At 40.2% G+C, this 16,740-nt stretch overlaps 1 protein-coding gene across 1 annotated transcript in view; it reads right to left on the bottom strand.

Moving 5' to 3' along the window:
- The window catches only part of Arl8b (ADP ribosylation factor like GTPase 8B), a 38,665-nt gene that overhangs the window by 2,451 nt on the left and 19,474 nt on the right, over positions 1-16,740 (bottom strand). The window contains exons 2-6 of the mRNA XM_052174474.1: positions 7,900-7,980; positions 6,420-6,493; positions 6,137-6,230; positions 3,111-3,178; positions 2,789-2,859 (exon numbers count right to left, since the gene is read on the bottom strand). Of these exons, the coding sequence (XP_052030434.1) occupies positions 2,789-2,859; positions 3,111-3,178; positions 6,137-6,230; positions 6,420-6,493; positions 7,900-7,980 (388 nt within the window). The remainder of the gene's footprint in view (positions 1-2,788; positions 2,860-3,110; positions 3,179-6,136; positions 6,231-6,419; positions 6,494-7,899; positions 7,981-16,740) is intronic.

Here is a 16,740-nt window from a genome sequence, read left to right as displayed (position 1 = left end):
GCACTTAGTGCTGAATAATTCCCATTTAATGAGGGGAACCTTTCCTGTGCCCCACAGAATGTTTTAGGGTATCCATGGCCTTAACCACTCATTATGTGCCATTATCACATTCAGTACCACTGTGACAACCAAAATGTCTCTAGATATTTCAAAATGTCTCAGGAGTTTTATTCAGTCATAAAGAACAAAACTATGCCATCTATGCATACACACACACACACACACACACACACACACACACACACACACACGGCCTAAAAATAGAGAGAGGAAGAGCACTTGGGAAAGAGTGAAGTGAAATTACTAGGGAGGAGACAACAAAAGCGAAGAAAGAGTGTTAAGTATAATCTTCGTGCATGCAACTGGCATTATGAAACCCATTATTTTGAACAAAAAATTAATTTAAAAAGAATCTCCTGGGGAAGCACATGTATTTGAAAACCACTAAGATAAAGTAGGGCTAACAAATTGGGACTTTATCCAAGTCAACAGGAAACTATTGGATAATTTGAAATAGGGAAGCTATGTTAGCTTATTTTCGAAAGCCAGCAAGTGAAGTAGAACAACAACTTGGAGGGCTACAATATTCAGACTGGCTCAGCTCAATGGGCAGGACAGGAACCCAAGCACAGTATCCAGAGAACTGAGGCAGGTGCAGATGGGGGAGGACTGGAATCTTCTGAAGACATGAGTCTATTTACCCGTTGTCTATTTACCCTGACTAGCTTCAAATCCACAAAAACTACCTGCCTCCGCCTCCCTAGTGCTAGGATTAAAAACATGTGCTGCCATGCCCAAGCACAACTGGTTTGCTTCCCAAGTGGCTCACATCTCAAACTCTAGAGGATCTGACAAGAGGCATTTTAGATCTAAAGATCTGAAGAAAAGAGGCAACTAACTAACAAGGAACCAACATATAGTCAAAGCTACAGGGCCTAGAGCCAGGGAAAGTCCACAGACTGAGAAGGTGGCTAAAGCAAAGCACTCAATTACTGTCCTGAGCTCTTTAAAATGGACTAACTACCTCAAGGCTATGGGAGAATCCACTGTAGCACTCTATCCTCCAAGCTTGAAAGAAAACTAAATTCAGTCTTACATATTCCCAGCTAAGACACATTACAGAAATTATTAGACCACACACACACACACACACACATATATGTGTATATATATCAAGTACAGATTAGGGCTGGGAGCTCTACAAAAGTGAGGAAACGGTGATTTAACAATTGCCAAAACATATCTTCTCCATCTTTTACTACACCAGTATGAAATCAGAGGGAAAAGTAAGCCTGAGGTAGAATGACCACATTTTCATAATTAAGAAACTTAAAAAAGAAAAACCTTTTCTATCCTTCACGGCTACTGGACAGAAGGTAAGCTCCCAAAGACAGCTAAGTCCTTAAGACTAGACAAACACAGAGACGGAAAAGAAGATACGCTGCAGTCACAGGGTGGTAGGAATAAACACTCTCCTCTGTGGTTCCAGGACACAGTCCTCAGATCAGGGCACCTCCCCTGCTACATGAAGGGGACAATAAAACACAAAACCATGTGCACTCAAATACTTTTTGGAGCAATTCATTAAATTTATATTTTTGGAACTAAAGTATGTAAAAAAGTTGAAAAATTAATGTCTTGATAACTCAGTAAATAAAATCCATTTAGCTGTCAATTTTCTTTCTTGCTCCACACATATAGGCATTCTGATTCCTATAACACTCAGTTTGAATCTAGCCTCAGTAACACTGAACACATAAAGCGCTGAAATTACAAACTATTACTTCACCCTAGGAGCCATGATCAGCCTCAAACACTACTCAACTTTTACCACCACTGCCAAATCCCTTGTCTCCTTAATAAATGAACCCAAGATTGACTTCCTCTCATCTACCTATCCCCACCCCTCTCTGAGACAGAGCTCTGCTACCAAGCTGTAACTGGCCCTCACCATGTAGCCCAGGCAGGCCTCCAACTCAGAGCGATCTTCCTGTCTCAGCATCTCAAGAGCTAGGACTACAGGTATCCACCATCATGCCTAGCTGACTATTTTGTTGTTGTTGTTGTTTGTTCCTTTAGAAAGATTATCTGGCTCATTCTTGACAGTAATAAAAGATTATTTTTCCTCCCAAAGTTTTCTATTTCTAATTTAGTAAATATCAGAAAATATTTAAAGAAGTAGTTGGGTTTAAAGAAAAGTACAAAGCCCTAACCTACAGTGTGGAGCAACTGTCCTCCTGACATTCTGTACTAAGTCTCTGCTATAGGGAGTAAAGGATGTTTAGAAAGATCTGTGTCGGGCTGGGGAGATGGCTCAGTGGTTAAGAGCACTGACTGCTTTTCCAAATGTCCCAAGTTCAAATCCCAGCAACCACATGGTGGCTCACAACCATCTGTAATGAGATCTGATGCCCTCTTCTGGTTTGTCTGAACACAGCTATAGTGTACTTATATATATAATAAATAAATGTTTTTTAAAAAAAGAAAAAAAAAGAAAGATCTGTGTCTCTACCCCTTCCAGTTATGAGAACCAAAAGGAACTGTCTCCAAACATCTCCATACATTGCTATGTATCCTAGGGTAACAAGGCATCAGTTAAAAATGTGAGCGTACATTTAAATTAAAAGACAAAAGAGAGAGAGAGAGAGAGAGAGAGAGAGAGAGAGAGAGAGAGAGAGAGAGAGAGAGAAAGAAAAAAGAAAATCCCACCATCTAACAATGCCTCCATTCCCATACAGCACAGTCCTTTCCAACAGCACTCATTTCTTCCAAAGCCACCATTTCTTACCTATATTATCCTTTTCTTTGCAAGAAATTGAATAGCAGCAAATTTCTCTATCCTGAATAGCAGACAGGTTCCTATAAGAAACACAATTGGTCAACACTGATGGCCACCGTAAGACTTTTCACACTTTAGTCAGGTTCACTCATTTTCACTACTATACAAAAGAATATTTCCCATTAATAAAACTTTACTTTTTAGGTTGCCCAATTTATCAAACTAAGAACATGGTATGATCATTATTGAATAATATTATTATGCTTACAAAACAGAGGACAGTCTGTAATATACAAACAAGCTTCTCAATATTACTCTTCTTAGGACCTACATTTTTTCAATTAGCTGTTTCTCATCCAAGGCATTTGGAAGATCTCTCTTGTTTCCAAGTACTAGTACCTTTAAAAAGAAAAGATTATGGGTAAGTCTCATATATAAAAAGATCACAGAAACATATTGTAGTATCTGAATACACCAAAACTGCTTTCATGTTAACATATGCCTTAATCTTAAAGTGCACTTGAGAAGTATTAAATAAATAAATGCTTGTGAGTGACTAGTAGCCAATCTCATTTATGAATTGATCCTGGTATTGTACAACTCCCACCATAAAGACAACCTGGATTCAGTCTGAGGCCAACTCAGATTTTATTTAAAATCTTCACTCTCTGACACTCTAGGAGCTGAGAGATGGGTTAGTGGGGAAAGGCTGATGACCTGAGTTCGATCCACATTTCAGAAGGGGTGAAAGGATTCCCATAAGGTGTGGAATCATCTGATCTCCAAACTCAAGCACATATGCTTGTCCAATGACTTAATCCACAGCATTAAGAAATTCTAAGGCTGGGATGTCTGAGATTTCTAAGAAAGTCATAACCTTCACTGCTGCCAGGTGAGGCAGAGGTAGGCGGATAGTTGTGACTTTGAGCCAGTCTGCTCTACATATTTAGTTCCAAAATAGTCAGAGCTATATAGACACATTATCTTTAAAAAGAGACAATCTTCACAGCTAAGGGTTTATCTGTAAATCAAATACAGATTCGGAGATTCCAGCTTTTCTTTCAACAACATCATGGGCACATAGAGTCAGATGACACCCTGAATACCAAGCCTGCCAATATTCTAGCAAAAAGGGGGAAAGAAGCTCAAGGGCCCCCACCCCTAATTGAGACTCTAGAATAGTTATTGGCATCTAGAGGAAGGAGTCAGTTTCTTTAAAAGTGTAGCCTCTGGCAAACTGACCATGCTCTAACGGATGTCCCACATTCCTGAGAATACAACAGCATAAACTGAACTCAGTGGGTCACCAAAAAAAAAAAAAAAAAAAAAAAAAAAAAAAAAAATCAACAAAGTTGAGTGATGGTAGACTTGGGAGGAGTTATGGGGAGGAGTGGATGAGAAATATGAACAGAATACATTATATGAGGACCAGATCTAGTAGCCCCTGACTTTAATTCCAACATTCTGGAGGCAGAGGCAGACAGATAGCTCACTGCAAGGCCAGCCTGGTATACAAAATGAAATCTTTTTCTACACACACACACACACACACACACACACACACAACTGAAATGCTCAAAACTGATAGAAGTAGCATAGGAAAAGAACCAACAACAACAACAACAACAAAGTCGCTAGTACAGAGAGCATGCTTCCCTTGAGAGCAACTATGCTCACGGTTGCGAGCTGTCAATCTCTAAAATCCTTCCTTCCCTGCAGGATGGCCTGGCCTAAGCACTATCACAGAACTCTGAAGAGAGCTTCTTCCTAAAACCATCCACATCATCATAGTCCCTTCTTCACCACTTCTGCTCATTCTACAATTGTATCAGGGATATGCTTAAATCCATGCAGTCACATAAGTGTGGTCCTCTAGTGACAAGTGGCTCAGCATGTCAACCTAGCCATCCCCAAGGCTCTGTGCTCTGGAAACTGCTGCTTTCCACTAAGGGCCTGTGCCTGGAACTCTCCCCTACCAACCGACACAGCCTTCATCACATCCCCACTCACCCTTCAGATCTCCATCCTCTACCTGTGCCTTCCTTCTCAACTCCACCTACATAAATCTCTGTAATCTGTAAACACTTCTGCACCTATCTTCATACTGACTGCCAGAGCTGCTCCACTAAATGCCCACTCAATCTGTTCCCCTTGGCATGCAGTGTTCCCAACAATTTCTGTCTATTACATATCCCCAGAATCTAACACTGCTCTCACTACAGTTTGGTGGCTATCTGGTTAAGGCATCTATAGACAGTTCAATATCCAGGAGCCAGCAGACAATAAGCAAAGTTTTTTTGACCCTAGTTTTTAAGGACACTCTCCAGAACAGTGATTATTCTCTCCCACACACAAGATCTTTAAATCAACACAGAACTTTTCTAAGCTGACCTGGAACTCACTGCAATCCTGCCAGTCTCCCAAACACAGGGATTATAGACATAAGCAACCTCACCCAGGTGAGACAAACAATTCTTAACAAAAAATACTTCAAATAATTCCTTCAATGAGAAAATACCATAAGCAGTAGATAAAGATATAAAAGATATATTCAATTTCACAGTGTTAGGGCCATTACTCTTAAGCTGTAAAACCGAACATATTTTACTAATTGCAAACATAATTATCTCACAGGCTCCACATCCATGTACAATCAACAAACTGCACACCAAAAACACCCAGAAAGCAAGGCGGGAGGCTTAGATCTCTAATTCTAGTGCTTAGGAACTGGGCGGAAGGATGACCAGTCTGAGACTTGTCTCAGCTATGCAGCAAGATGCAGACCTTCCTGGGCCTCAGTGAAATTGACTCATAAAACAAAAATAAAACTAAGCAAAAATTATTGGGGTGGGGAGAGCACTGCAACTTCACTGAGAATGTACAGACTCCCCTTAGGTGTCACTCCCTCAACAGTACAGGCAGCAACTATTACACAGCACTTCTGCTATATCACATATTATTAGTAATCTAAATGTAATTCAAAGACCATGGAAGAATATATGTAGTTTGCATGTAAATACTATGCCATTTTCCACAAAGGACCTAAGAAGCCAGGTATGGTGACAAACTCCTCTTATTCCAACACTTGGGAGACTGGGCAATAAGATCACATGGTCTAGGCCACCCGGGCTACATCACAAAGTTTAATCTTAAAAAAGGGAAGGGAAAAGACAAAAAGAGAAGAGAGAGAAGAGAAATGAAGAGAAAATAAAGAATAGAGAAGATCTTGGGACATTTGAGTCTACATCTGTGGGAATTAGGGATCCTAAAACCATTTTCTAGGAATACCAAGATTGACTCAATCTCAATGTTAAATATGTAACTGAAAATAAAGACAAGCAGATTCTCCAAACTTACTGGAATTCCTTGTAACTGTGGTTTATCTAGAAGATTATGCAGTTCATTTCGAGAGGCTTCTATCTTTTCTCGATCTGCAGCATCTATCATGTAACTTAAAAAGAAAGCAAAGTGATCTCAACGTGCCATCTCTATGAATCTCAATGAACTAGAATTAGAGATTTTAGATTTTCTTAAGATTTACAGTACTGAAACTGCTAGTGAAAAGACATTACAAAACAACTTTTTCTTTGAAGAGTAACTGGCAGACCAAAACGAAACAACAAATAAGGCAGTAACTTACACAATTGCATTGACTCCTCTGCAATACCGCTCCCACATGCTCCGGAACCGGGGTTGTCCTCCTATGTCCCAGATCTTTAATGAAAATAAGGCGATTCTTAATATACTTCAGGTAGTCATTGTGGAAGAAGTGGAGAGCAATCTCAAAGACATGTCAAATGTTACAGAACCAAAGCAGCCCTAAAAACTTAAAACGCAAACTCAATCTGTAAAATTTTAACTTGAAATTCTAAAGATGTGGATACTAGATCTAAAATCTGCTTGAGCAATGAGTTGGTCAAATATGACAATGTGATATTTAATAACTATTAGCCAACACATTTCAATCATGGATGTACACAACTTTAACATCTACAAAACCAAGCAACATCCAGACTTGGATGTCAAAACAAAAAACAGCAGACTGAGATTTACTAAAGTTGAAGTGTGTCTTTTTTAATTGCTCTGTAAATAACAGAGTCAACATTCCTTCCCTTAGAATTTTCCATAAAAACTTCACTGTTCTGCCTGCTCTATTAGGCACTGTGACATACAACTCCTAGTTAGGGCACTCCAACTTAAGCACTAACATTGGCAAAATGGGTAGAGAGACAGGCAACAAAATGAAGAAGAGTGCAGGCTGGAGAGATGGCTCAGTGGTTAAGAGCACTGACTGCTCTTCCAGAGGTCCTGAGTTCAAGTCCCAGCAACCACATGGCGGCTCACAACCATCTGTAATGAGATCTGATGCCCTCTTCTGGTGTGTCTGAGGACAGCTACATTGTACTTTCATATAATAAATAAATAAATCTTTTTTAAAAAAATGAAGAAGTGTGCCGTTGAGAGACACGGAGAACTTGGCAAGCACATCTGTCACCAAGAACTGGGTAAAATGGTAACTGGCTCAGGCTAGAGGACTAAACTTGAAGGAATTACAGAATGAAAACAAGAGCTATAAGAACAAGTCAAATCCCCTAACAGGAACAAAAAGGAAATTATGCTAAAAATGTGCTACACAAATATACTTATTTTGGTTTCAACTTTAGGCTTAATAATGAAGAAAAGAAAAAACTGGATTATGGTATCTGCTACCACAAATATACTGAGCTAAAATTATATTACCAACTTTCAATATAAAACACTACTGAGGCAGAAGACGGGACTGTTATTTTCTGGAACTCTCAGAATATCACAGGGTATCTCTACCAACCGATGTGGTAAGTTCACTTTTATGGGCTTCCACATTGCAATTCTTAACCACTTCAACCACCAGAAAACACCACTAACTGGTCTACAGTCTTTTAGAACATGCCATCCATTACTTGGCAATTATAAGCAGCAGGTAAAACCAGAGAAAACAAATTTTTCTGATTACAATTTAAACCAATTATAAAAGGGACAATACATAACATACATGCATGCATGCATATATACATACATATACACACATGCACATGAATGAATACACACATTCATGCACTGAGTATGAGAAGCTGACGTACCTTTATTGTGACGTTACCTTTAGTTACTTTCCTCATGTTAAAGCCAACTGTGGGTATCATATCTTCACTGAATTGACCAGACTAAACAAAATAAAATATTTCAAGTTAGATTAATCAGTAATAAGGAACCATAACATTATATAATCTTCTCATTATCAATATTGCATTTGTATCTATTTTTTAAAATGGAAACATCTGATTTTTAAAAGGGTATTTGGAGCACTTGTTGAATGGGCCTGGAAACCTGAGGTCCAGGCTCGGACCCGCATAAAAGTGGAAACCCCCAAAGTTGACCTCCACATATACCATATGCACCATGGTAGGCATACACACACACACACAACCAGTAATAAGTAAATAAAAAAGCATATGTATTTGGGACAGACAAAGCGTATGTATTATTTTTGGCAGTTCACACCTGTAATCCCAGAACAAGGACTGTTGAGGCGGAAGAACTGCCACAGGTTTAAGAGCTGCCTGGCCTGAACTATGTACCAACACCCTGTCTTAAAAGGACATTTTGGAGATGTACTGGGATTTCTTATAGGGAAACTTCAGCCAGGTATAGTAATAAATATATATATATATACACCTGTGTCACAGACATGGATCTCTGTGAGTTCAAGGTCAACCTATTCTAAACAGTAATTTCCTGGCCAGATAAGTCTATATATAAATAAAAAGTGGGAAGGGAAGCTGGAGAAAGGCCTCAGCACTTAAGAGCACTGCCGGCTGGCTCTTCCAGAGGCCCCAGGTTGATTCCCAGAACCCACATGGCAGCTCACAACCATCTGTAACTTCATTTGGTTCCAGGGATTTTGATACCTCTTGGTGTGTGTGAGCACTGTATGCACATGGTAGACATATATACTTGCAGGCAAAACACCCACATACATAAAATAAAAATAAATCCTTTAACATGCAGAGGAAGAGTTTTTAGAGTATGACATGAAAATTTATAAATTCTCATTTCTACACACATTTTCACCAAGAAATGAGAAGTCAAAAGTAAAACTTCAGTTGTATCTTCAGTGGCTAAATTGCTTTGGCAATAAATGTTAAAACTTAATGCTGAAACAAATAGTTCTGAGAAAAAATACTGATGAGTAGTTTATTAGAGTTTGTCTAATAGGGCTAATAAAATGCACTTTAACTTAGAACTTCATTTTATGAATCGATTTGTTGTCTTTGTGGCTTAACTTCAGTATCTGTGTTAAGACTAAACTTAGATGTTTTACAATAATGCTTTATTAATATTTTACATTCAAAATGCTCATCCAGGGACAGCAAGACAACCCAGTGAGTAGAGATGCTACTGACAAGCGTGTTAACTAAAATTCAGGCACTGGGTCCACATGGTAGGGTTTGAGAAAAATTTTGTGAGTCATCTGAACACATACACATGCATGCCTTGGTATGCATACAAATACATGCAAACACTCAACGCATAAATAAATATAATACTTAAAATAATATTCCTCTCTTTGGAATTATGTACTTTCAGATAGTTTCTATTTCCAACTGGACAACCAATAACCATTATATCACACTGTTTTTAAATCTACACTTTCCTAACAAATTAGAAATGGCATGGTAAACATCATACAGAGAAAACTACACAGCTGGGTCCTCATTTTCCCCCATCACTGTCTATTTCTGAATAAACAGTAGGTTTGTGTTATAATATTACAATATATCAAAGATTTAAAATTTAGAATTGTTTCAAATTGTCTTGATTCATCTCCCACATTCCAAATAAACTTTACAAATTAGTAACTTTGTTGACACATCAGTCGGAATTATTACTGCTCTGTCAGCAGTCAGTATTTAATGGCTACCAAGTCACTCCACAAAGCACCTGATTTGCCCTCTCAGTTACTACTCTAATCTTTTACAGCTTCCAATCCAGTGTCATATAACTCAGGAGTCTCACATTCCACACCATAGCCTCTGGTTCTATTGTGAAATACAACTTACTGAACCATAGTTAATGCTAAGTTTATGTGTTTACATCCTAGACACTTTACCAACTGTAAGCATTTCCCAGTTGAACAGGCTGACTTCTGAAATGGTCAACATGGTGTGCTGTGCTAAACCAACTGAACTTCTCTCAAGAGACCACTCAAACAAATAAGATTATTTTTGTTCCTGTGAGGCCCCAACACTGGCTTATTGTGTACTGTGACCTTATGTTACCCACACAAGCATTCTACAGTTTTAAGTTCTCAGCAATACTGACTCCAATTTTACAAATTAATTTCCTGTGCAGAACTCAGAAAGTGTTTTGTTTCGTTTTGTTTGATCCAGGCAGGAAAAATGTTAAATCATTACTTTCGAATATATTCAACATTATTCTCAGAATTTTCACTTAAGATATGTTTGTTTAAAACATTCTCACTAAGTAGCCCCAGCTGACCCTGAACTTAGGCAAATACTCGTGCCTGTGCCTTCCAAAAGCTGGAATTAGTCATAAAATACTACATTCAGTCAATATAAATTGTACATTAAAAAAATATATATATAGTGCTAGCTGGGCCATGGTGGCACATGCCTTTAATCCCAGCACTTGAGAGGCATATAGATCTCTGAGTTTGAGGCTAGCCCAATCAGAAAGCAGCCAGAGCTACCTAACGATCTCAAAAACAACAAAACCTAGTACTATCAAAATGATATACAGACATGCTGTGCCACATACACATAAGCCCATGAAAAGATGTTTTACATTGCTAGTCATTAGGGAAACATAAATTTAAAACAAAGATAGTATTGTACAAACATTAAGACAACTCCTAAGAAGATAAGATTTAAAATTCAGAAACTAAGTGTTGCTAGGTTTGATGTCATATACCTGTAATCCCATCTTGACTCAGGAAGCTGAGGGAGTAGAATCACAAATGTAAGGCCAAAATTTGAATTACACAGGTAGATCCTGTCTGGGGGGGGGGGAGGGGCTGCTGCTTATCAGAAACAGTGTGGGACTCTTCAAAAGCCAACAATGGATCTCCTACATGCTACAGTCTGGATGCAGCTTGTGTCCTCAGGACTCGTGTTTAAAGTTTGACCCACAGTGCCATTACAATGTGGGGTCTAGAAGGCATGCTGCTTTATCGGGAGCACCGCCTGAGAAAAGACCACAGTCTAAAGCTAAAGCTAAATCTTGAATTAAAGGTGAGTGGGGAAGGGTTTCATTTTTATTTTTCTATCCTTTTTTTCAATAGGAGCATACTGTCTTCTTCCCATATCCTTTTTTTAATGACTAACTGTAGAATTAACCGAATTACACTGATAGTGGTACAAGCAGCCTGTAATCCCAGCATTCAGGTAACCGAGGCAGGGAAATCATGAGTTCAAGACTACCTAGGCTACATAGAGAAATCTTATCTAAAAAGAAAACCAAAGCCAAACACAAAAGTCTACATATATTATGATTTCATCTTTACAAAATGTACAAAAAAGAGACAGAAAGCTGGTTACCTAGAATGAGTCTAAGAATGAAGCTAGCACGAGGGATCTTACTAGGAAAAGAAAATATTTGAGAGCTATATATCCACAACTATGCAACTCAGACCATTTGCTGAAATCACTGCTTTGTACATCTGAAATGGGTGAGTTTCATGGTAAGTAAACAGACACTTCAGGAGGTTTAATGAAGTGGGAAGGACTGAGAGCTAGATGTCACTTACTAAAGAACATTTGCCCAGTTTTGTAAAGGACTAGGTTTGGTCCCCAGCAAGAAAGTAAGACAACAGAAAGCACTGACCCACTCCCCAGGTACTACCCACTAACTTCCTGGCCACACAGATAGTCCCAATTAGCAGGCAATTGTCAATGGAGCCTTGTGAAACTGAAGAAAAGCTTCTGTTAGTCAAAGGACCCTGTCATTAGGACAAAATGACAGCCTACAGATTGGGAAAAGATCTTCACTAACCCAAGAGCTCACAGAGGACTAATAACTAAAATGTATAAAAAAATCCAGAAGCTAGACACCAACAATCCAAAATACCCAGTTTAAAAATGAGGTAGAGAGCTAAAACTGAGAATTCTCAACAGAGGAATCCGGAATGGCCATGAAGTGCCTAAAAAATGTTTAAGGTCCTTAGTCATCAGGGAAATGCATATTAAAACAACTCTGAGATTCAACCTTACACCTATCAGAATGGGTAAGGTCAAAAACTCAAAGGACAGCACATGCTGGCAAGGTTGCAGAGCAAGGGGAACACTCCTCCACTGCTGGTGGAAGTGCAAACTTGTACAACCACTCTGGAAATCAATTTGGTGGGTTCTCAGAAGATTGGGAATAGTTCTACCTCAAAACCCAGCTCTACCACTCCTGGGCATATACCCAGAAGATACCCCAGAGTCACACAAGGACACTTGCTTGACTATGTTCATAGCAGCTTTATTCGTAATAGTCAGAAACTGGAAACATCCTAGATGTCTCTCAATTGAAAGGATAAAGAAAATGTGGTATTATCTATACAATGGAATACAACGTAGCCATTAAAAACAAGGGCATCATGAAATTTGCAGGCAAATGGATGGAACTAGAAAGCATCATCCTGAGTGAGGTAACCCAGACCCAAAAGGACATGCATGGTATGTTCTCACTAATAAGTAGATATTAGCCATAAAGGATAATTAGCCATAGCAGGATAACCATGCTATAATCAACAGACCCAAAGAAGCTGAAGAACAAGGAGGATGTTTGAATCTTTCTCAGAAGGGGAAACAAAACAGATACTGGAGATCGACAGAAGGAGGGAGATCGGAAATCGTGGAAAGGGGGGTGGGGAGGGGAGCAGAGGAAGGAATGATAGGGAGAGCAGGGGAAAAAGAAGGGGGATCATCTGGGGGATAGGGCAATCTCTAGGATGTGATAGAGACCTAGGATGGAGAGAAAGCCCAGAGGGTCTAAGGGGAGGTGGGATCTAGCTGAGTCTCCTAGCATTCATAACTAGGGGATATGAATCCTGAAGTGGCCACTACTTGTAGCCAGGCAGACTCCCAGTGAAAGGATAAAGACAGAAAGCCACCCACAAAGCCTTCTACCCAAAATGTGTCAGGCCTACAAGATGGAGCAGAGACTGAAAGAATGGCCAACCAATGATTGCCCCAAATTGATACCCATTCCATGAGCAAGAACCAATCTCTGACCCTATTAATAATATTCCATTATGTTTGCAGGCAGGAACCTAGCCTAATTGTTGTCTAAGAGACTCCACCCAGCAGCCAATGGAAACAGATGCAACCCAAACATTGGATGGAGCTGAGGGAGTCTTATCTTACAAAGAGTTGGGAGAAAGAAAGACTGAGGGACCAGAAGAGGACAGGGACTCCATAGTAAAACCAACAGAGCCCACTAACCTGGACCCTTGACACTCCCAGAAACTGAATCACAAACTAAAGAGCAAGCACGGCTAGAGCTAAGTCCCCTACCCCACACATATGTAGCATATGAGCAGCTTGGTCTTCATGTGGGTCCCCAAACTGGAACAGGGATTGTCCCTGAGCCAGCCTGCCTGCCTGTCTGTCTGTCTGTCTGTGCATCCTATGCCCCCTAAATGGACAGCCTTGTCTGGCCTCAGTGGGTGAGGCTGTACCTAACCCTGCAGCAACTTGATGGGGAGGGAGTTGGAGGAATGAGACCCAGAGGAGGTGTCCCCTTCTCAAAAGAAAAGGGGAAGGAGGAATGGGAGGAGGACTTATGAGGGGTACTGGGCAGAGAGGAAAAGCTGATATTGGGTTATCAATACACAGCAAAAACCAGCAGTGATGGAAACCAGATGCACAACCCCCATACAAGCCTTTGAATAATCCTGTTTTCTCTGATTTACAAGCACAAGGTGCTCTGGACTAAGCTAAGAACTGACAAACCACGTTCCAGACCTAGACATTTATGAGGATTAATGAACCGCATTGTGCTCACTTGGTTTTGGTGGCACAGTCAAAATAGCAGCAGACATCAACCTCCTATCTTCCAACACCCCATTTTTTCTAATAAAGCATTCTCTATTCCTGTCACTGTCTCAAGTTACTAGCTTTCTTCAGCTGCAATCTTCTTCAGCCCCAGATCTTTTAATACTGTGCCAAAAGTGGATTAATATTCCTTATGACCTAGCAACTATGCTTCTGGATACAAACTCAAAGGAACTGGGAAGAAAAAAAAAGCAAGGATTCTAAGAGATCTTTGTGGGCTCCTGTTCATAGAAGCATCATTTAAAATACTAAGAGGTAGACAATCCAACATGTCTATAAGACAGGTAAACTAATTGTGATACATACATACAACAGAATATTACACAGCCTTGAAAAGGGAAGGAGATCCTGACACATGCCAATGAGCTAAGTGGAACTCAGTCAATCACAACAATCATGGCCTTGTTGAATGAGGCCCTCGAAGACAGTACATCTATGAGGTCAGTGAGCAGGCAGCACAAACAGAAAACTTTGGATACTTCTCACACACAACATACGATGTTCACGAACATGACAATGAGCCAATGCTCTTGTGCTCAGGGACTTCCCAACATTTAGATAACAACAAATCTCAAGGAGGGGATTGGGTCCACACATGTAAAGCTAAATGTAGTAGCATATGGCTGTAAGCCCAGTGCTCCTGCAGTGAGGTGCAAGGCAGAAACAGAATATTCAAGCACTAGCAGGCCAGCTAACGCAGCATATGCACAAGAGACCCGGCCTCACTTCCTCTTCTTTTGCTTCAGATACATTTTACTCAACCAAGTTTCAGGGATTCTATCTTGTGACTTTAGCTCATAGGTTGCGCATGGATAGCCATACAGAACGTCACACAACTAAATGAGTAAAGCAAAATGCTGGTAAGAGTCCAATGCTGCGGAAGGGCCTCTGGGTGGTCTCCAAAAATGCTTTTTAACCATGCAATCTTTCTATACACTTAAAATAATTTCCAAAGATAGCATTATTAACTTTTTTGATGTACTAGAAATCCCACCTAGGTTTTTGGTCATGCTTAGCATTTTTTTCTTTTCAGAGCTACATCCCTGTGGGGCAAGAGAACCGTGCCACCAGACACAAGAGGTAAAAGGTTGTGTGAGCCCAAGCCCCACAAAACTCAGAACTGAGTACAGTAGGCATGGGGCCAGCTCTCTGCCAAACCCTCCCTGCCCTGGAACACATAACCACAACATCCCACTGAGAGGCCTATGACAATCAGTCATATATGGGAAAACACCTGAAGTGCTCCCCTATGCTACTAGAGCATCACTAGCAGCTCAAACTGAGCCAATAAGAAGCATCTACCCCTGGATCCCACCCTACCCCTCAATGCTTATAAAGTCCCTATCCACATGGAATAAAGTGCACAAGTTATTTCACTGAGAATGATTTGAGAGTGGCTGTTTTACTGAGTTGTAACACTTTTGGGAAAAGTTTTCTCTCCCGAAGCAGTCATTGCTGGACCTTAGACCCACCTGGCAGGCCAAACTTACACCCCTGCCATCCCTGCTGCTGGCATTGGCAAAATCATGGTAGTGGGCAAGACCTGGGACCCTGCTACCTGCCCTGCTCAGGCTTCCCTTCTGAGAGCTGTAACCAGAAACTCACAAAATCCCCAGTTCCGCGGAGCGGAAGGTGACGCATCCTCTACCTTGAATGGCTTTTAAAATAGGGATAGTCAAAGAACAGTTTACAGCATCTTCTACCATCTGTGTTTGGTCTTAGACACAAATAGCTTTGCCACACATCTTGTACATAAGGGGCAGAGCAAATTCCATGATTACACTCAATCATAAGGAATTGACAGTTACTTCAGAAATGGATACATGAATACAAACCATATTGAAAATTTCTTCAATATTCCAAAGGACACTAACTTATAAGTGTCTTCTAATAGAAGAAAGCATGCTTTATAATTTGTGTAGAAAAAAAAAAAAAACCTTGACTTTATAACTGCCTGGTTTGTTGTTTGTAGCAATAGGAACTGATTTACAATCTACTTCAATGTCTCCATTGTAACTTAGAAGCAGAAAGTGAACAGTATGTGTGAATTCTTTCCCGCCCACGCTCCTCTTTGTTTGGAAATGCCTACATCACTGCGATGTGCTTCCTTCCAGCAGCTGCAGCACATGGCCCAGGGTAGATGCCACTATTAGGGCACTTGCCCAGGAAGGGTGAGGAAACTCATCCATCCTTGTCCATTCTTGCACCATTCTAGAGATCATGCAAATCGCTGGCTCCTCTTTTCAGAGCACTTGAGCCAGTCTTCCCTTCAAACACCAGCCATCTGGTCTCACTCTTACGCACCAATTTGGATTCGCTCCCAAGAGCAGACATACTTCCTCCCTACAGGACATTTAGTTGAAAAGTACAAGTTATGGGATTTATCTTAGCAACTAAATCTTACGATCAAAGCACAAAGCCCTCAAAATTCCCGCAGCCTGAGTGAGAAGTCTCTTCAGAAATATAAGCGAAGTGAAGGAATAGTGTACAGAACTATAAAATGAATGAAACGTCCCATTCCCTTTCAGATACAGGCCGCTGAGGCATTCTTTTTCTAAATGATGCAAATTCCCCACATGGGCCATCACACCAGATAAGCCAAATTCAGAAAAGTGTTTCTCTGAAGAAAAAAAAAAAAATCAAATAAAACTTGTTGCAAAATCCTAACAATGCAAGATTATTTTTTTTTCAAACCCAGCATTACTGGCGATACCAGATTCAAAAACAATCTTCAAACTACTCAGAAAATCCTTGGCAGAGACAAAAACAGCCTTCCACGCATGCTGCAAATAGGACCTCTGTACAAACAAGATCTCCACGAAAGCGCACTGGTATGTAGCCAGTTTTATATCTACCAATTCAAAT

This window comes from Apodemus sylvaticus, chromosome 2 (genome assembly GCF_947179515.1).
Source record: "Apodemus sylvaticus chromosome 2, mApoSyl1.1, whole genome shotgun sequence".
NCBI classification, from domain to species: domain Eukaryota; kingdom Metazoa; phylum Chordata; class Mammalia; order Rodentia; family Muridae; genus Apodemus; species Apodemus sylvaticus.
This window is presented reverse-complemented; position numbering and strand designations above follow the sequence as displayed.